This window comes from Phasianus colchicus, chromosome 35, assembly GCF_987193195.1.
Source record: "Phasianus colchicus chromosome 35, bPhaCol1.hap1.1, whole genome shotgun sequence".
NCBI lineage: Eukaryota > Metazoa > Chordata > Aves > Galliformes > Phasianidae > Phasianus > Phasianus colchicus.
The window spans coordinates 2,409,677-2,430,247 of record NC_143470.1 but is presented as its reverse complement, the minus strand read 5'-3'; the positions used below and the strand labels follow the sequence as shown (position 1 = coordinate 2,430,247).

At 62.9% G+C, this 20,571-nt stretch overlaps 3 protein-coding genes across 5 annotated transcripts in view; 2 read left to right on the top strand and 1 right to left on the bottom strand.

Moving 5' to 3' along the window:
- Positions 1–316, top strand: part of GNL1 (G protein nucleolar 1) — a 16,145-nt gene extending 15,829 nt beyond the window's left edge. The window contains exon 12 of the mRNA XM_090129076.1: positions 36–316. Coding sequence (XP_089985202.1) covers positions 36–235 — 200 coding nt within the window. The 3' untranslated portion in view covers positions 236–316. The remainder of the gene's footprint in view (positions 1–35) is intronic.
- RPP21 (ribonuclease P subunit p21) lies at positions 287–4,736 on the bottom strand. Its single transcript, XM_090129207.1, has 4 exons — positions 4,606–4,736; positions 2,512–2,603; positions 1,111–1,187; positions 287–442 (listed from the first exon to the last, which is right to left on the bottom strand). The coding sequence occupies exons 1-4, from the start codon at positions 4,726–4,728 to the stop codon at positions 297–299; spliced, it is 438 nt and encodes a 145-aa protein (XP_089985333.1). The 5' UTR covers positions 4,729–4,736; the 3' UTR covers positions 287–296.
- Positions 4,722–20,535, top strand: TRIM39 (tripartite motif containing 39). Of its 3 annotated transcripts, XM_090129142.1 has the most exons (8): positions 4,722–4,843; positions 8,398–8,929; positions 11,413–11,508; positions 12,922–13,152; positions 15,476–15,498; positions 15,627–15,748; positions 17,929–18,113; positions 18,269–20,535. In XM_090129142.1, exons 2-8 carry the CDS (start codon positions 8,450–8,452, stop codon positions 18,455–18,457), a joined length of 1,326 nt encoding a protein of 441 aa, XP_089985268.1. In that variant the 5' UTR covers positions 4,722–4,843; positions 8,398–8,449; the 3' UTR covers positions 18,458–20,535. The 3 variants fall into 3 exon arrangements, with proteins under 3 accessions (XP_089985268.1, XP_089985267.1, XP_089985269.1); XM_090129141.1 differs by having other exon boundaries at positions 17,929–20,535; XM_090129143.1 differs by lacking the exons at positions 4,722–4,843; positions 15,476–15,498 and having other exon boundaries at positions 8,411–8,929.
- Positions 20,536–20,571: the final 36 nt, after the last annotated feature.

Below are 20,571 nucleotides of genomic sequence, written 5' to 3'. Positions count from 1 at the left end.
CCCCCCACGCCCCCACCGCCCCCGTGTCCCCGCAGAGCGCTGGGAGTCGCACGCCGACACTTCGGCGCTGGCGGCGCTGCTGCGGAGCGGCCCGGACCCCCCCCCGCCTCGCCCCCCCCCCGGCGACGCGCCTTCGGGCTCGGAGGACAGCCAGGGGGAGGAGCCGGACGAGAGCCCGCCCCCCGGCGGCCGCTCGGCCAATCCCTTCGCTCTACTGGGGGAGGACGAGTGTTAGCCCCGCCCCCTCGTCGCCGAGCGGGCCAACGGGAAGCCGCGACGCGTCGCCTCCGAACCAATTAAAGCGAGTTTATTGCCGCGCGGACGCCGTCATTGGAGGGCGCGCCGTGTCCGGGAGCCAATCGCGGCCGGGGCGGGCAGAGCAGGCGGCGGCGGCGAGCGCAGAAACCGCAGCGCTGCACCACGCGGGGGTGGCGGCTCCCTCCTATGGGGTGCGCAGCTCAGCGCGGCTCTCCGAGCTGCTGCCGCCCCACTGCTGCCCCATAGATACCCCATAGCCGTCCCATAACCGCCCCACAGCTGCCCCATAGGCACCCCATAACTGCCCCATAGATACCCCATAGCTCCCCACAGCCACCCCATAGGTGCCCCATAGCTGCCCCACAGCCGCCCCACTGCTGCCCCATAGCCGCCCCACTGCTGCCCCATAGGCACCCATAACTGCCCCATAGATACCCCATAGCTGCCCCACAGCTGCCCCATAGCTGCGCTATAATTGCCCCATAGCTCTGCCCCACAGCCACCCCATAGGCGCCCCATAACTGCTCCACATCCACCCCCATAGGCACCCCATAGCTGCCCCACAGCCACCCCATAATGACCCCTCACCCCATACTCATCTCCCCCACCCCATAACCACCCTCCACCCCATAGCCACTCCTCCACCCCATAGCCATCCTCCCTGCCCCACAACCACCCCCCGCCCCATAGCCATTCTCCCCTGCCCCATAGCCACCCCCCGCCCCATAGCCATCCTCCCCTGCCCCATAGCCACCCCCCGCCCCATAGCCATCCTCCCCCGCCCCATAGCCACCCCCCGCCCCATAGCTGCCCCATAACCACCCCCCGCCCCACAGCTGCCCCCCCACCCACCACGCAGCCTCTGCTTCCCCCCAGGCAGCAGCGGGGCGCAGCAGCGCTGACACACGGAGCGCTTGATTGTAGGGTCCCTATGGGGCAGGGGGGGGTTGGGGGTCAGTGGGGGGGGATTTGGGGTCACGGGGGGGGGGGTTTGGGGTCATCGGGGGGGGGGGGAGGGTCACCGAGGAGGGAATTTGGGGTCACCAGAAGAATTTTGGGGTCACCGGGGGGGGGAGTTTGGGGTCACCGGGGGGGGGAGTTTGGGGTCACCGAGGGGGGAATTTGGGGTCACGGGGGGGTTTTGGGGTCATGGGGGGGTATTTGGGGTCACGGGGGGGGAATTTGGGGTCACCGGGGGGGGGCACTGGGGGGGATTTGGGGTCATTGAGGAGGGAATTTGGGGGCACTGGGGGGGCGGTTTGGGGTCATGGGGGGGTATTTGGGGTCACGGGGGGGGAATTTGGGGTCACGGGGGGGATTTGGGTCACTGGGGGTGGGGTTTGGGGTCACTGGGGAGGGGTTGGGGTCACCAAGGGGGGAATTTGGGGTCACGGGGGGGGAGTTTGGGGTCACAGGGGGGCTTAAGGGTCACTGGGGAGGATATAGGGGTCACCAAAAGAATTTTGGGGTCACCGAGGGGGGAATTTGGGGTCATGGGGGGGGAGTTTGGGGTCACTGGGGGGGGGTTGGGGTCATGGGGGGGGAATTTGGGGTCACGGGGGGGCTTAAGGGTCACTGGGGGGGATTTAGGGGTCACCAGAAGAATTTGGGGGTCACCGGGGGGGGGGGGCGTTTGGGGTCACTGGGGGGGATTTCGGGTCACTGAGGGGGGGGGGGAGGCGGTTGGGGGTCACTGGGAGGGATTTAAGGGTTGCTGGGGGGGGGGGTTGGGGGACACCGGAAGGGTTTAGGGGTCACCCGGGGTATTTGGGGTCAACTGGGGGGGGCTGGGGGGTCAGCGGGGGGGTATTTGGGGTCAGCGGGGGGGGGGGTTGGGGTCACTGGGGGGGGGATTGGGGTCACCGAGGAGGGAATCTGGGGGCACTGGGGGGGGATTTGGGGTCACGGGGGGGAGTTTGGGGTCACGGGGGGGGGGTTTGGGGTCACCGGGGGGGGGTCACCAAGGAGGGAATTTGGGGGCACTGGGGGGGATTTGGGGTCACGGGGGGGAGTTTGGGGTCACGGGGGGGGAGTTTGGGGTCACCAGAAGAATTTTGGGGTCACCAGGGGGGATTTAAGGGTTGCTGGGGGGGGGGGTTGGGGGACACCGGAAGGGTTTAGGGGTCACCCGGGGTATTTGGGGTCAATTGGGGGGGGGCTTGGGGGGTCACCGAGGAGGGTTTGGGGTCAGCAGGGGGTTTGGGGTCAGCGGGGGGTTTGGGGTCACCCCCACTTTGTGCCCCCCCGACTCACATGCGCAGCACCAGGCGCCGCGCTGCGCCCCGCTGGGCGCTCAGGTAGAAGCGGGCCAGGGCCGGGCTGTGCGCCACAACCCAGTGAGCGGCCTGGGGAGGGGGGCGTCAGCGGATGTCCTGCCCCACAGCGCGGCCTCAGCCCCATAGCGCGGCCCACAGCCCCATAGGATCCCACCCAGCCCCATAGCGGGGCCCACAGCCCCATAGGATCCCAACCAGCCCCATAGCATGGCCCACAGCCCCATAGAAACACCCCCAGCCCCATAGCGAGGCCCACAGCCCCATAGAAACACCCCCAGCCCCATAGCACGGCCCCAGCCCAATAGCAAGGCCCACAGCCCCATAGGATCCCACCCAGCCCCATAGCGCGGCCCACAGCCCCATAGGATCCCACCCAGCCCCATAGCGAGGCCCACAGCCCCATAGGATCCCAACCAGCCCCATAGCGTGGCCCCAGCCCCATAGGAACACCCCCAGCCCCATAGCGAGGCCCACAGCCCCATAGGATCCCACCCAGCCCCATAGCGCGGCCCACAGCCCCATAGGATCCCAACCAGCCCCATAGCATGGCCCACAGCCCCATAGAAACACCCCCAGCCCCATAGCACGGCCCCAGCCCAATAGCAAGGCCCACAGCCCCATAGGATCCCACCCAGCCCGATAGTGCGGCCCACAGCCCCATAGAAACACCCCCAGCCCCATAGCGAGGCCCACAGCCCCATAGGATCCCACCCAGCCCCATAGCGAGGCCCACAGCCCCATAGGAACATCCCCAGCCCCATAGCGAGGCCCACAGCCCCATAGAAACACCCCCAGCCCCATAGCGAGGCCCACAGCCCCATAGAAACACCCCCAGCCCCATAGCACGGCCCCAGCCCCATAGTGTGGCCCACAGCCCCATAGGAACACCCCCAGCCCCATAGCAGGGCCCACAGCCCCATAGGATCCCACCCAGCCCCATAGCGTGACCCCCAGCCCCATAGCAACACCCCCAGCCCCATAGCGTGACCCCCAGCCCCATAGCAACACCCCCAGCCCCATAGCGTGACCCCCAGCCCCATAGCAACACCCCCAGCCCCATAGCGTGACCCCCAGCCCCATAGCAACACCCCCAGCCCCATCGAAACACCCCCAGCCCCATAGCAACACCCCCTGTCCCGTAGCGGGTCCCACAGCCCCATAGAACCCCCCCCCCCCATAAACCCTATAGGACCGCCCCCCATAAACCCCTTCTGCCCCATAGGACCCCCCCCCATAAACCCCATCTGCCCCATAGGATTCCCCCATAAACCCCATAGGACCCCCCCCACAGGACCCCCCCATAAACCCCATCTGCCCCATAGGACTCCCCCCATAGAACTCCCCCCATAGGACCCCCGCCATAAACCCCATCTGCCCCATAAGACACCCCCCCCATAGGACCCCCACCCCCACAGAACACCCCCATAAACCCCATCTGCCCCATAGGACCCCCATAGGACCCCCCCCACAGGACCCCCCATAAACCCAATCTGCCCCATAGGACCCCCCCCATAGGACTCCCCCCATAGAACCCTGCCCCACAGGACCCCCCCAAAAACCCCATCTGCCCCATAGGATCCCCCATAAACCCCATCTGCCCCATAGAACCCCCCCCTCCATAGGACCCTTCCCATAGGACCCCTCCCCATAGAACCCCCAATAGAATCCCCCATAGGACCCCTCCCCATAGGACCCCACATAGAACCCCCCATAGGACCCCTCCCCATAGGACCCCCCCCCATAGAACCCCCCATAGGACCCCTCCCCATAGGACCCCTCCCCATAGGACCCTTCCCATAGGACCCCTCCCCATAGAACCCCCCATAGGACCCCCCCCCATAGGACCCCTCCCCATAGGACCCGCATAGGACCCCCCCCCATAGAACCCGCCATAGGACCCCCCCCCATAGGACCCCTCCCCATAGGACCCCCCCCCATAGGACCCCTCCCCATAGGACCCCCATAGGACCCCTCCCCATAGGACCCCTCCCCATAGGACCCCCATAGGACCCCCCCCCATAGAACCCGCCATAGGACCCCTCCCCATAGGACCCCCCCCCGCCCCCCGTGCCTGGAACAGGAAGCTGAGCCGCTGCAGCGCCTCCCGGTCCCGCACGGCCGCCATCGCTCCGCCGCTCCCCGCTCCCCATTGGCCGAGCCGCCCGCGGAGAGGGGCGGGGCAGCCGCTTCCCATTGGTCGGCTTCGGGGCGGAAGGGGCGGGGGTTTCGTCTAGAGGGCGTGGCGCGCCGTGATGACGTCGCATCCGGCGGCGTTTTGACGTCATTTCCGGCGGCCGAGCTGCGTGGCGGTGAGTGGAGTTGGGTGCGGGACCTGTCGATACCCTATAGATACTCTATAGGTACCCTGTGCGTGCCCTATCCGCGCCCTATAGGGGCCCTATAGGCGCCCCATGGACGCCCTACGGATGCCCTATAGGCGCCCTATAGCTGCCTTGCAGGCACCCTATAGACACCCTATAGGAGCCTTACAGGTGCCGTATAGATGCCCTATAGGCGCTCTATAGGCGCCCCATGGACGCCCTACGGATGCCCTATAGGCGCCCTATAGCTGCCTTGCAGACATTCTATAGACGCTTTATAGTAGTGTTATAGGTGCCCTATAGATGCCCTATAGAAGCCTTATAGGTCTCCTATAGGCACCCTATGGATGCCCTATAGGTGCTGTATAGACACCTTATAGCTGTCTTGCAGGCACCCCATAGGCGCCCTATAGTAGTCTTACAGACACCCCACAGATGCCATATAGGCCCCCTATAGACGTCCCATAGCTGCCCTATAGCCGCCCTATGGCTGCCTTGCAGGCACCCCATAGACACCCTATGGAAGCTTTGCAGGTGCTCTATAGAAGCCCTATGGGTGCCTTATGGATGCGCTATAGGCACTCTATAGTTGCCTTATGGACACTTATAGGTGCCCTATTGAAGTCCTACAGATGTTCTTACAGAGGTTCTATAGGTACCCTATGGAAATCCTATACGTGCTTTATAATATTACCATAAACATCCTATAGGTGTGCTATGGACATCCTACAGGCGCCCTATAGAAGCCCTGTAGGTGTCTTATAGATGGCTTATAGGCTCCCCATAGGTGCCCTAAAGAGGTGCTATGGGCGCCCTATCGAGGCTGTATAGACATCCTAAGGATGCCCTACAGACACCCTATGGATGCCTTATGGATGCTGTACAGGCACCCTATAGGCACCTTATAAAAATCTTATGGATACCTTATAGAAACCCTATAGAAACCATATTGATGCCTTGTAGGTGCTGTGTAAATACCCTATAGCCATCCTATAAACACCAGTCAGACATATTACAGTTGACCTATAGACGCCCTATAGAAGTCCTATAGCTGCCCTATAGCTGCCCTATAGCTGCCCTATAGGTGCTCTAGGAATGCCCTATAGAAGCTTCATAGTGGCCCTACAGCTGCCCTGCAGACACCCAAAATCCCCCCCAAATCCCCCCCACAGCCCCCTTTTCCATCCCCCGACTTCTGCCATTTTCTCCTCCACGTCCCCCCCAAATCCCTCCCCAAATCCCCCCCAAATCCCCCCCAGACTCCCCCAATCTCTTCCCCTTTCCACCCCCCAACTGACGCCCTTTTCTCCCCCAAATCCCCCCCACATCCCCCATTTCCACCCCCATACTGACACCTTTATCTCCCCACATCCCAGCTTCCTCCCCCCTCCCCAATCCCACCCCCTCCAATACCCCCCCCATTTCCATCCCCCGACTGACGCCCTTTATCTCCCAAAATCCCCCTCCAATCCCCCCCAAATCCCCCCCAGACCCCCACCCCAACTCCCTCCCTTTCCATCCCCCAACTGACGCCCTTTTCTCCCCCAAATCCCCCTCCAATCCCCCCCAATCCCCCCCATTTCCACCCCCATACTGACACCTTTATCTCCCCCCATCCCAGCTCCCCCCTCCCCCCTCCCCCAAATCCCCCCTCCAATACCCCCCCCCATTTCCAACCCTGGACTGACGCCCTTTTCTCCCCAAAATCCCCCCAAATCTCCCCCAAATCCCCCTCCAATCCCCCCCAAATGCCCCCCAGATCCCCAATACCCCCATTTCCACCCCCATACTGACACCTTTATCTCCCCCCATCCCAGCTCCCCCCTCCGCCCTGCCCCAAATCCCCCCTCCAATACCCCCCCCCATTTCCATCCCTGGACTGACGCCCTTTTCTCCCCCAAATCCCCCCAAATCTCCCCCAAATCCCCCTCCAATCCCCCCCAAATCCCCCCAGACCCCCAATCCCCCCCATTTCCACCCCCATACTGACACCTTTATCTCCCCCCATCCCAGCTCCCTCCTCCCCCCTCCTCAATCCCACCCCCCCAATCTCCCCCCCCTTTCCAACCCTGGACTGACGCCCTTTTCTCCCCAAATTCCCCCCAAATCTCCCCCAAATCCCCCCCAAATCCCCCCCCAGACTCCCCCAATTTCCACCCCCCATTTCCATCCCCACAGTGACGCCCTTTATCTCCCCACATCCCAGCTTCCCCCCCCATTTCCATCCCCAAACTTACGTTCTTTTCTCCCCCAAATCCCCCCAGATCCCCAATACCCCCATTTCCACCCCCATACTGACACCTTTATCTCCCCCCATCCCAGCTCCCTCCTCCCCCCTCCCCCAAATCCCCCCTCCAATACCCCCCCCATTTCCATCCCTGGACTGACGCCCTTTTCTCCCCAAAATCCCCCCAAATCTCCCCCAAATCCCCCCCAGACCCCCCCACCCCCCATTTCCACCCCCATACTGACACCTTTATCTCCCCCCATCCCAGCTCCCTCCTCCCCCCTCCCCAATCCCACCCCCCCAATCTTCTCCCCCTTTCCAACCCTGGACGGACGCCCTTTTCTCCCCAAAATCCCCCCAAATCTCCCCCAAATCCCCCCAGATCCCCAATACCCCCCATTTCCACCCCCATACTGACACCTTTATCTCCCCCAAATCCCCACAAATCCCCCCAAATCCCCCCCAGATCCCCAATCCCCCCCATTTCCACCCCCATACTGACACCTTTATCTCCCCCCATCCCAGCTCCCCCCTCCCCCTCCCCCAAATCCCCCCTCCAATACCCCCCCCCATTTCCATCCCTGGACTGACGCCCTTTTCTCCCCCAAATCTCCCCCAAATCTGCCCCAAATCCCCCTCCAATCCCCCCCAGACTCCACAGTACCCCCATTTCCATCCCCATACTGACACCTTTATCTCCCCAAATCCCCCTCCAATCCCCCCAAACACACCCCAGACCCCCACCCCAACCCCCTCCCCCAAATCCCCCAACTGACACCCTTTTCTCCCCCAAATCTCCCCCAAATCCCCCTCCAATCCCCCCCAAATCCCCCCCAGACCTCCAATACCCCCATTTCCACCCCCATACTGACACCTTTATCTCCCCCCATCCCAGCTCCCTCCCCCACAACCCCCCATTTCCATCCCCAGACTGACTCCCTTTTCTCCCCCAAATCCCCCTCCAATCCCCCCCAAATCCCCCCAGGCCCCCAGTACCCCCATTTCCATCCCCATACTGACACCTTTATCTCCCCCCATCCCAGCTCCCCGCCCCCAATCCCACCCCCCCAATCTCCATCCTCTTTCCAACACTGGACTGACGCCCTTTTCTCCCCAAAATCCCTCCAGATCTCCCCCAAATCCCCCTCCAATCCCCCCCAAATCCCCCCCAGGCCCCCAATTCCCCCCATTTCCATCCCCATACTGACACCTTTATCTCCCCCAAATCCCCGCAAATCCCCCCCAAATCCCCCCCAGACCCCCCCACCCCCCATTTCCACCCCCATACTGACACCTTTATCTGCCCCCATCCCAGCTCCTCCCTCCCCCCTGCCCCAAATCCCCCCTCCAATCCCCTCATCGGCGCCATGTCGGACTCGGACCCGCTGGAGACGCTGCGTGTGGAGGCCAGCTGCTCGGTGTGCCTGGAATTCCTGCAGGACCCGGTGCTGATCGAATGCGGCCACAACTTCTGCCGTCGCTGCATCACCCGCTGGTGGGCCGGGCTGGAGGGCGCCTTCCCCTGCCCCGTGTGCAGGAAAAGCTCCCGGCGTCGCCGCCTCCGACCCAACCGGCAGCTGGGCAACATGGTGGAAGCCGCCCGGCAGCTGAGGGCGGCGAAGAGGAGAGCGCCGGGATGCGGAGACGTCGGTGGGGGTGGGGGTGGGGGGGGGTCCGGGCTTTTTGGGGAGGGGGAGGAAGAGGACGGGAGGTGCGAGGAGCACGGCGGGCAGCTCAGGAGGTTTTGCAGCCAGGAGATGAAGGCGGTGTGCGCGGCCTGCGAGGTGCGGTGCGCCGCCGGCCAGCATCGCCTGCGCGGCGTCAGGGAGGCGGCCGACGAGTGCAAGGTGCGGGGGGGGGGGGGTGGGGGGTACAGGGGGGGGTAGGGGGGGTGTGGGGTGGGATATGGGGGGTATGGGGGGTAGGAGGTGGGATATGGGCGGTATGGGGTGGGATGGGGGGGTAGGAGGTGGGATGTGGGGGGTATGGGGTGGGATATGGGGGGTATGGGGGGTATGGGGTGGGATATGGGACATATGGGGTGGGATATGGGGGGTAGGAGGTGGGATATGGGGGGTATGGGGGGTATGGGGGGTAGGAGGTGGGATATGGGGGATACAGGGGGTATGGGGTGGGATATGGGGGATATGGGGGGTATAGGGTGGGATATGGGGGGTATGGGGGGTATAGGGTGGGATATGGGGGGTAGGAGGTGGGATATGGGGGGTATGGGGGGTATGGGGTGGGATATGGGGGGTATGAGGTGGGATATGGGGGGTAGGAGGTGGGATATGGGGGGTATGGGGGGGTGTGGGGTGGGATATGGGGGGGGTATGGGGGGTAGGAGGTGGGATATGGGGGGTATGGGGGGTAGGAGGTGGGATATGGGGGATACAGGGGATATGGGGTGGGATATGGGGGGGTATGAGGGATAGGGGGTGGGTTATGGAGGATATGGGGCGTATGGGGTGGGATATGGGGGATATGGGGAGGATGGGGTGGAATATGCGGGGTAGGAGTTGGGATATGGGGGGTAGGAGGTGGGATATGGGGGATATGGGGGGTAGGAGGTGGGATATGGGGGATACAGGGGGTATGGGGTGGGATATGGGGGGTATGGGGGGTATAGGGTGGGATATGGGGGGTAGGAGGTGGGATATGGGACGTATGGGGTGGGATATGGGGGGTATGGGGGATAGGGGGTGGGATATGGGGGGTAGGAGGTGGGATATGGGGGGCATGGGGTGGGATATGGGGGATATGGGGTGGGATATGGGGGGGTATGGGGGATAGGGGGTGGGATATGGGGGGTAGGAGGTGGGATATGGGCAGTATGGGGTGGGATATGGGGGGTATGGGGGGTATGGGGTGGGATATGGGACATATGGGGTGGGATATGGGGGGTAGGAGGTGGGATATGGGCGGTATGGGGTGGGATATGGGGAGTATGCGGGGTATGGGGGGTAGGAGGTGGGATATGGGGGGTATGGGGTGGGATATGGGGAGGGTATGGGGGGTAGGAGGTGGGATATGGGGGATACAGGGGATATGGGGTGGGATATGGGGGATACAGGGGATATGGGGTGGTATATGGGGGGGTATGAGGGATAGGGGGTGGGTTATGGGGGATATGGGGCGTATGGGGTGGGATATGGGGGGTATGGGACGTATGGGGTGGGATATGGGGGGTAGGAGGTGGGATATGGGGGGTATGGGGTGGGATATGGGGGATACAGGGGGTATGGGGTGGGATATGGGGGTATGGGGGGTAGGGGGTGGGATATGGGGGTAGGAGGTGGGATATGGGATGTATGGGGTGGGATATGGGGGATATGGGGGGTGTGGGGTGGGATATGGGGAGGGTATGGGGGATAGGGGGTGGGATATGGGGGGTAGGAGGTGGGATATGGGGGGTATGGGGTGGGATATGGGGGATACAGGGGGTATGGGGTGGGATATGGGGGATATGGGGAGTATGGGGTGGGATATGGGGGATACAGGGGGTATGGGGTGGGATATGGGGGATATGGGGAGTATGGGGTGGGATATGGGGGATATGGGGAGTATGGGGTGGGATATGGGGGATACAGGGGGTATGGGGTGGGATATGGGGGATATGGGGAGTATGGGGTGGGATATGGGGGGTAGGAGGTGGGATATGGGGGATACAGGGGGTATGGGGTGGGATATGGGGGATATGGGGAGTATGGGGTGGGATATGGGGGGTAGGAGGTGGGATATGGGGGATAGGATGTGGGATATGGGACGTATGGGGTGGGATATGGGGGGGGTATGGGGGATAGGGGGTGGGATATGGGGGATATGGGGAGTATGGGGTGGGATATGGGGGGAATGGTGGGTATAGGGTGGGATATAGGGGGTATGGGGTGGGATATGGGGGATACGGAGGATATGGGGTGGGATATGGGGGATACAGGGGGTATGGGGGATAGGGGGTGGGATATGGGGGGTATAGGGTGGGATATGGGGGGTGTGGGGTGGGATATAGGGGGGGTATGGGGGATAGGGGGTGGGTTATGGGGGATATGGGGGATATAGGGTGGGGTATGGGGGGTGTGGGGTGGGATATGGGGGATACAGGGGGTATGGGGTGGGATATGGGGGATAGGGCGTGGGATATGGGGGGTGTGGGGTGGGATATAGAGGGTTTCAGGGGTATGGGGTGGGATATGGGGAGATAGGGGGTGTGGAGGGGGATGTGGGATGTAGGTGGGGGGATATGGGGCGGGCTGTGGGATATGGGGGGATACGGGGCGGGCTTTGGGGTGGGCTGTGTGTTGAGGTGCAGCCGTGCCCCCGCTGCCCCCAGGAGCGGCTGCAGCGCTGCCTGGAGCCCTTGGAGCAGCGGCTGCTCGTCCTGCGCCGCTGCCGGGCCCAGGAGGAGAAGAAAGCCGCCGAGCTGAAGGTGAGCGCGCTGCTTGCATCACTGCCGGCCCGTTTCCGCCTCACTTCCGCCCCATTTCCACCTCACTTCCTGTCTATTTCCCCCTCACTTCCGCCCCATTTCCCCCTCACTTCCTGTCTCACTTCCCCCTCACTTCCGCCCCATTTCCCCCTCACTTCCTGTCTCACTTCCCCCTCACTTCCGCCCCATTTCCCTTTCACTTCCTGTCTCACTTCCCCCTCACTTCCGCCCCATTTCCCCCTCACTTCCTGTCTCACTTCCCCTCACTTCTGCCCCATTTCCCCCTCACTTCCGCCCCATTTCAGCCTCATTTCCACCCCATTTCCACCTCACTTCCGCCTCATTTCCGCCTCACTTCCTGCCTCACTTCCCCCTCACTTCCGCCCCATTTCCACCCCATTTCCCCCCACTTCCGCCCCATTTCCGCCTCACTTCCTGCCTCACTTCCCCCTCACTTCCGCCCCATTTCCCCCTCACTTCCTGTCTCACTTCCCCCTCACTTCCGCCCCATTTCCCCCTCACTTCCTGTCTCACTTCCCCCTCACTTCTGCCCCATTTCCCCCTCACTTCCGCCCCATTTCAGCCTCATTTCCACCCCATTTCCACCTCACTTCCGCCTCATTTCCACCTCACTTCCTGCCTCACTTCCCACTCACTTCCGCCCCATTTCCACCCCATTTCCCCCCACTTCCGCCCCATTTCCGCCTCACTTCCTGCCTCACTTCCCCCTCACTTCCGCCCCATTTTCCCCTCACTTCCTGCCACATTTCCCCCTCATTTCCACCTCACTTTCTGCCACACTTCCTCCGCATTTCCGCCCCATTTCTGCCTCACTTCCCCCTCACTTCCGCCTCACTTCCTGCCTCACTTTCCCCTCACTTCCATCCCATTTCCGCCTCACTTCCGCCTCACTTCCGCTTTTTTTCCGCCTCACATCCTGCCTGACTTTCCCCTCACTTCCGCCCCATTTCCACCCCCATTTCCCCCTCACTTCCTGCCTCACTTCCCCCTCACTTCCGCCCCATTTCCGCCTCGCTTTCTGCCTCATTTCCGCACCATTAACCCTTTCCTCCCCCCGTTAACCCTTCCCTCCCTGCAGCACTCAATGCCCGCTCACCCCCCACCCCCCGTTAACCCTTCCCTCCCCGCAGCACTCAGTGCCCTCTCACCCCCCACCCCTCGTTAACCCTTTCCTGCCCGCAGCGCTTGGTGCCCGCTCACCCCCCACCCCTCATTAACCCTTCCCTCCCCGCAGCGCTCAGTGCCCGCTCACCCCCCACCCCCTCGTTAACCCTTCCCTCCCCGCAGCGCTCAGTGCCTGCTCACCCCCCACCCCTCATTAACCCTTCCCTGCCCGCAGCGCTCAGTGCCCGCTCACCCCCCACCCCCTCGTTAACCCTTCCCTGCCCGCAGCGCTCGGTGTCCTCGCACCGGCGCCGGATCAGCTCGGAGTTCGAGGAGCTGCACCGGCTGCTGGAGGAGGAGGAGCAGGAGCTGCAGCGGCGGCTGGACGAGGAGGAGCGCGAGATCCTGCAGCGCCTGCGGGCCAACGCCGAGCTGCTGCAGCAGCAGAGGGCGCAGCTGCAGGAGCTGCTGGCTGCCGCCGAGGAGAAGTGCATGCAGGGGGGGCTGCAGCTGCTGCAGGTGGGGGGCGGGGGGTGGGATTGGATGGGGTGGGGTGGGGTGGGGTGGGAGGAATGGAATGGATGGGATGGGATGGATGGGATGGGATGGGAGGAGATGGGATGGGATGGGATGGATGGGGTGGGATGGGATGGGATGGGATGGGATGGGATGGGATGGGATGGGATCAGATGGATGGGATGGGATGGGGTGGGATGGGATGGGATGGGGTGGGGTGGGATCAGATGGATGGGATGGGATGGGATGGGATGGGATGGGATGGGATGGGATGGGATGGGGTGGGATGGATGGGGTGGATGGGATGGGATGGGATGGGATGGGATGGGATGGGATGGGATGGGATGGGATGGGATGGGATGGGATGGGATGGGATCAGATGGATGGGATGGGATGGGGTGGGATCAGATGGATGGGATGGGATGGGATGGGATGGGGTGGGGTGGGATCAGATGGATGGGATGGGATGGGATGGGATGGGATGGGATGGGATGGGATGGGATGGGATGGGATGGGGTGGGATGGATGGGGTGGATGGGATGGGATGGGAGGGGATGGGATGGGCTGGGGTGGGAGGAATGGAATGGATAGGATGGGATGGGAGGGGATGGGATGGGGTGGGATGGGATCAGATGGATGGGATGGGGTGGGCTGGGATGGGATGGGATGGGGTGGGATGGGATGGGATGGATGGGTTGGGGTGGGATGGGATGGGGTGGGATGGGATGGGATGGGATGGGGTGGGATGGGATGGGATGGATGGGATGGATGGGTTGGGGTGGGATGGGATGGGGTGGGATGGGATGGGATGGGATGGGATGGGATGGGGTGGGGTGGGATGGGATGGGATGGATGGGTTGGGGTGGGATGGGATGGGGTGGGATGGGATGGGATGGGATGGATGGGTTGGGGTGGGGTGGGATGGGATGGGATGGGATGGGATGGGATGGGATGGGATGGGATGGGATGGGGTGGGATGGGATGGGATGGGATGGGATGGGATGGGATGGGGTGGGATGGGATGGGATGGGATGGGATGGGATGGGATGGGATGGGGTGGGGTGGGGTGGGATGGGATGGGATGGGATGGGATGGGATGGGGTGGGATGGGATGGGATGGGATGGGATGGGATGGATGGGTTGGGGTGGGGTGGGATGGGATGGGATGGGATGGGATGGGATGGGATGGGGTGGGATGGGATGGGATGGGATGGGATGGGATGGGATGGGATGGGATGGGATGGGATGGGATGGGATGGATGGGTTGGGTTGGGGTGGGATGGGGTGGGATGGGGTGGGATGGGGTGGATGGGGTGGATAGGATGGATGGGGTGGGGTGGGATGGGGTGGGATGGGGTGGGGTGGGATCAGATGGGTGGGATGGGATGGGGTGGGGTGGGGTGGATGGGGTGGGATCAGATGGGTGGGATGGGGTGGATAGAATGAGGATGGGGTGGGGTGGGATGGGGTGGATGGGGTGGGGTGGGGGAGGGTTGGAAGTGCTGTTGGGGTCATTGTAGGGTTTGGGGTCATTGTTAGGTTTGGGATCGTTGCAGTGCGATCGCTGTTGGGTTTGGGGTCAGTGTTGGCTTGGGGATTTTTCTGGGTTTTAGGATCGTTGCTGGTTTGGGCTCAGTGCTGCGTTTGGGGTCGTTGCATTGGGATCATTGTTGGCTTTGGGGTCACTGTTCGGTTTGGGGTCGTTGGGTTGGGGGTCAGTGCTGCTTTAGGGTCATTGCAGTTTTGGGGTCACTGTAGTTTTGGGGTTACTGTTGGCTTGGGGTCACTGCAGTTTTGGGATCACTGCTGTTTTGGGGTCACTGCAGCTTTGGGGTCACTGTTGGCTTGGGATCACTGCAGTTTTGGGGTCAGTGTTGGTTTTGGGATCGCTGCAGTTTTGGGGTCAGTGTTGGTTTGGGGTCACTTGCTGGTTTTGGGGTCACTGTGGTTTTGGGGTCACTGTAGATTTGGGATCACTGCTGGTTTTGGGGTCACTGCAGCTTTGGGGTCACTGTTGGCTTGGGATCACTGCAGTTTTGGGGTCAGTGTTGGTTTTGGGATCGCTGCGGTTTTGGGGTCAGTGTTGGTTTGGGGTCACTTGCTGGTTTTGGGGTCACTGTGGTTTTGGGGTCACTGTAGATTTGGGATCACTGCTGGTTTTGGGGTCACTGCAGTTTTGGGGTCACTGTTGGCTTGGGATCACTGCGGTTTTGGGGTCAGTGTTGTTTTGGGATCACTGCGGTTTTGGGGTCACTGGTTTTGGGGTCACTGCAGTTTGCGATCACTGCAGTTTGTGCCCCCCCTCACCCCACATCTCCCCCCCCAGGACATCCCCACTCTGCTCTCCAGGTGAGCCCCCCCCACCCCGGGACCCCAAATCCCCCCAGCGCCGTGGGGTTTGTTGGGGGGGGAGGGGGGGATTTATGGGGTCGGCGGATCACGTGACCCCCGGGACCCCCCCCCTGTGCCCCCCCCAGGTGCGAGGAGGAGGCGGCGCAGTCGGAGCCCCCCCCCTCCGTCCCCATTGAGCTGCAGAGGAATTTCTGCAGCTTCCCGCGCCAGTACTTCACCCTGCGCAAGATGGCCAGGAGGCTGCTGGGTGAGCGCCCCATAACTGCCCCATAGCCGCCCCATAGCTGCCCCATAACTGCCCTATAGCTGCCCCATAGCCGCCCCATAGCTGCCCCATAGCCGCCCCATAGCTGCCCCATAGCTGCCCCATAGCCACCCCATAGCTGCCCCATAGCTGCCCCGTAGCTGCCCCATAGCTGCCCCATAGCTGCCCTGTAGCTGTCCCGTAGCTGCCCCATAGCTGCCCCATAGCCGCCCCATAGCCACCCCATAACTGCCCCATAGCCGCCCCATAGCCGCCCCGTAGCCGCCCTGTAGCTGCCCCATAGCTGCCCCGTAGCTGCCCCATAGCCGCCCCATAACTGCCCCATAGCTGCCCCGTAGCTGCCCCATAGCCACCCCATAACTGCCCCATAGCCGCCCCATAGCCGCCCCATAACTGCCCCATAGCCGCCCCCATAATTGCCCCATAGCCGCCCCATAACTGCCCCATAGCCGCCCCCATAATTGCCCCATAGCCGCCCCATAACTGCCCCATAGCTGACCCATAGCTGCCCCATAGCTGCCCAATAGCCACCCCATAGCCGCCCCATAACTGCCCCATAGGCGCCCCATAGCTTCCCCATAGCTTCCCCATAACTGCCCCATAACTGCCCCATAACTGCCCCATAGCTGCCCCATAGCCACCCCATAGCCGCCCCATAGCCGCCCCATAGCCGCCCCATAACTGCCCCATAGCTGCCCCATAGCTGACCCATAGCTGCCCAATAGCCACCCCATAGCCGCCCCATAGATACCCCGTAGCTGCCCCATAGCTGCCCTATAGCCGTCCCGTAGCTGCCCCATAGCTGCCCAATACCTGCCCCATAGCCGCCCCATAGCCGCCCCATAGATACCCCCCCCCACCCCCCCTAACCCCGCTGTCCCCCCCCAGATGACGTCACGCTGGACCTGGACACCACCCACCCCCATATCCCATATCCCCCATCCCCCATATCCCCCTCCACCCCCTCCACCCCCCACACCCCCCACACCCCCCATATCCCAACCCCCCCCACCCCCCCTAACCCCGCTGTCCCCCCCCAGGTGACGTCATGCTGGACCCGGACACCGCGCACCCCCACATCCCCCCCATATCCCCCATATCCCCCATATCCCCCATATCCCCCATATCCCCCCTACACCCCCATATCCCCCCTATGCTCCCTATGCCCCCCCACCCCCCTGACCCCCCTATTTGCCCCCCCCCAGGTGACGTCACGCTGGACCCCGACACCACCCACCCCCATATCCCCCCAAATCGCCCCCCATATCCCCCCCACACCCCATATGCCCCCATATCTCCTACACCCCCCCACATCCCCCCCACAGCCCCTAACCTCCCACATCCCCCATATCCCCCCCATCCCCCATATCCCCCCATATCCCCCCCATCCCCCACATCCCCCATATCCCCCCATATCCCCCATATCCCCCCCATCCCCCACATCCCCCATATCCCCCCCATCCCCCATATTCCCCCACACCCCTCACACCCCCCATATCCCCCCACACCCCCCTATGCCCCCTATGCCCCCACCCCCCCCTGACCCCCCTATTTCCCCCCCCAGGTGACGTCACTCTGGACCCCGACACCGCGCACCCCCATATCCCCCCCCCATACCTCCCCACACCCCCCATCCCCCACATCCCCCATATCCCCCCCACACCCCATATCCCCCCATATCCCCCCATATCTCCTACACCCCCCCACATCCCCCCCACAGCCCCTAACCCCCCACATCCCCCACATCCCCCCCATCCCCCATATCCCCCCATATCCCCCATATCCCTCCCATCCCCCATATCCCCCCATATCCCCCATATTCCCCCCCATCCCCCATATCCCCCCCATCCCCCATATCCCCCCATATCCCCCACATCCCCCATATCCCCCATATCCCCCCATATCCCCCCATATCCCCCCCATCCCCCATATCCCCCCATATCCCCCCATATCCCCCACATCCCCCATATCCCCCATATCCCCCCATATCCCCCCATATCCCCCCCATCCCCCATATCCCCCCATATCCCCCCATATCCCCCCATATCCCCCATATCCCCCCATATCCCCCCATATCCCCCATATCCCCCCACACCCCCCATATCCCCCCTATGCCCCCTATGCCCCCACCCCCCCCTGACCCCCCTATTTCCCCCCCCCAGGTGACGTCACTCTGGACCCCGACACCGCGCACCCCAACCTCCTTTTATCCCCCGACCGGAAAAGCGTCCGTTTCATCGAGAGCCGCCAGCGCCACCTGGCGGCCAGCAGCCGCCGCTTCACCACCTACCCGTGCGTGCTGGGCTCCAGGGGCTTCACGTCGGGCCGCCATTACTGGGAGGTGGAGGTGGGCCACAAAACCCACTGGGCGCTGGGGGTCTGCGGGGACTCGGTGTGTCGCAACGGGGAGCCGGCGGCGCTGCCCGAGAGCGGATTTTGGAGGGTCCGGCTTTGGAACGGCGATCGCTACGCCGCCACCACCGCCCCCTTCACCCCCCTCAGCCCCAGGGTGAAGCCCACCAGGGTGGGGGTCTTCGTGGACTACGAGGCGGGGGAGGTTTCCTTCTACAACGTCACCGACCGCTCGCACCTCTACACCTTCACCGACACCTTCACCGAGAAAATATGGCCGCTCTTCTACCCCGGCATCCGCGCCGGGCGCCGCAACGCCGCCCCGCTCAGCATCTGTGAGCCCACCGACTGGGACTGAGCTGCGGGCGGGGGGCGTCGGATGGGGGGCACGGGGGGTTGGGGGCTCCGTCAGCCCAACGTGAGACCCTGTTGAGGTTGGGTCTCCGTCAACCCAACACGGGACCCCGTTTGGGTTGGGGGCTCCGTCAGCCCAACGTGAGGCCCTGTTGAGGTTGGGTCTCCGTCACGCCAACATGGGACCCCGTTGGGGTTGGGGTCTCCATCAACCCAACACAGGACCCCATTTGGGTTGGGGTCTCCGTCAATCCAACATGGGACCCCATTGGGGTTGGGGGCTCCATCAACCCAACACGGGACCCCATTGGGGTTGGGGGCTCCATCAGCCCAACATGAGACCCTGTTGAGGTTGGGTCTCTGTCAACCCAACATGGGACCCCGTTGGGGTTGGGGTCTCTGTCAAACCAACATGGGACCCCATTGGGGTTGGGGTCTCTGTCAAACCAACATGGGACCCCATTGGGGTTGGGGTCTCCGTCAACCCAACACGGGACCCCATTGGGGTTGGGGTCTCCGTCAGCCCAACACGGGACCCCGTTTGGGTTGGGGGCTCCGTCAGCCCAACGTGAGACCCTGTTGAGGTTGGGTCTCTGTCAACCCAACATGGGACCCCATTGGGGTTGGGGTCTCCATCAACCCAACACCCCGTTGGGGTTGGGTCTCCATCAACCCAACACAGGACCCCATTTGGGTTGGGGTCTCCATCAATCCAACATGGGACCCCATTTGGGTTCAGGTCTCGTGAGCTGGGAGGCCTATTGGAGTTGGGGTCTCTGTCAAACCAACATGGGACCCCATTGGGGTTGGGGTCTCCGTCAGCCCAACACAGGACCCCATTGGGGTTGGGGTCTCATGAGCTCTGGGTCCCGTTGGGGTTGGGGGCCCCATCAACCCAACACCCCGTTGGGGTTGGGTCTCCATCAACCCAACACAGGACCCCATTTGGGTTGGGGTCTCCATCAATCCAACATGGACCCCATTTGGGTTCAGGTCTCGTGAGCTGGGAGGCCTATTGGAGTTGGGGTCTCTGTCAAACCAACACGGGACCCCATTGGGGTTGGGGTCTTCGTAAAACCAACATGGGACCCCGTTGAGGTTGGGTCTCCATGAATCCAACATGAGGCCCTGTTGGGGTTGGGGGCTCCGTCAGCCCAACATGAGACCCTGTTGAGGTTGGGTCTCCGTCACGCCAACGTGGGACCCCGTTGGGGTTGGGGTCTCCGTCAACCCAACACAGGACCCCATTGGGGTTGGGGTCTCATGAGCTCTGGGTCCCGTTGGGGTTGGGGTCTCATGAGCTGGGGACCCCATTGGGGTTGGGGGCTCCGTCAACCCAACACCCCGTAGGGTTGGGGTCTCATGAGCTCTGGGTCCCGTTGGGGTTGGGGTCTCCATCAAACCAACATGGGACCCCATTTGGGTTCAGGTCTCATGAGCTGGGAGGCCTATTGGAGTTGGGGTCTCTGTCAAACCAACATGGGACCCCGTTGGGGTTGGGGGCTCCTTCAACCCAACATGGGACCCCCTTGGAATTGGGGTCTCCTTAGTTGGGGGCCAATTGGAGTTGGGGTATCTTGAACACAGAACCCTATTGGGGTTGGGGTCTCCATCAACCCAACATGAGGCCCTGTTGAGGTTGGGTCTCCGTCAAGCCAACATGGGACCCCATTGGGGTTGGGGTCTCCGTCAACCCAACACCCCATTGGGGTGGGGTCTCATGAGCTCTGGGTCCCGTTGGGGTTGGGGGCTCCGTCAAGCCAACACAGGACCCCGTTGGGTTGGGGTCTCATGAGCTGGGGACCCCATTGGAGTTGGGATATCTTGAACACAGAACCCTATTGGGGTTGGGGTCTCCGTCACCCCAACATGGGACCCCATTGGGGTTGGGGTCTCTTGAACACAGGACCCCATTGGTTTTGGGGTCTCCGTCACCCCAACACGGGACCCCGTTGGGGTTGGGGTCTCCGTCACCCCAACATGGGGTTGGGGTCTCCTGAGTCTGGGGTCCCGTTGGGTTTGGGATCATTGGGACCTGAACATGGCTTCCATTGGGGTCAGCATCTCCTGAGTCTGTGTCTCATTGGGGTGGGGGTCTC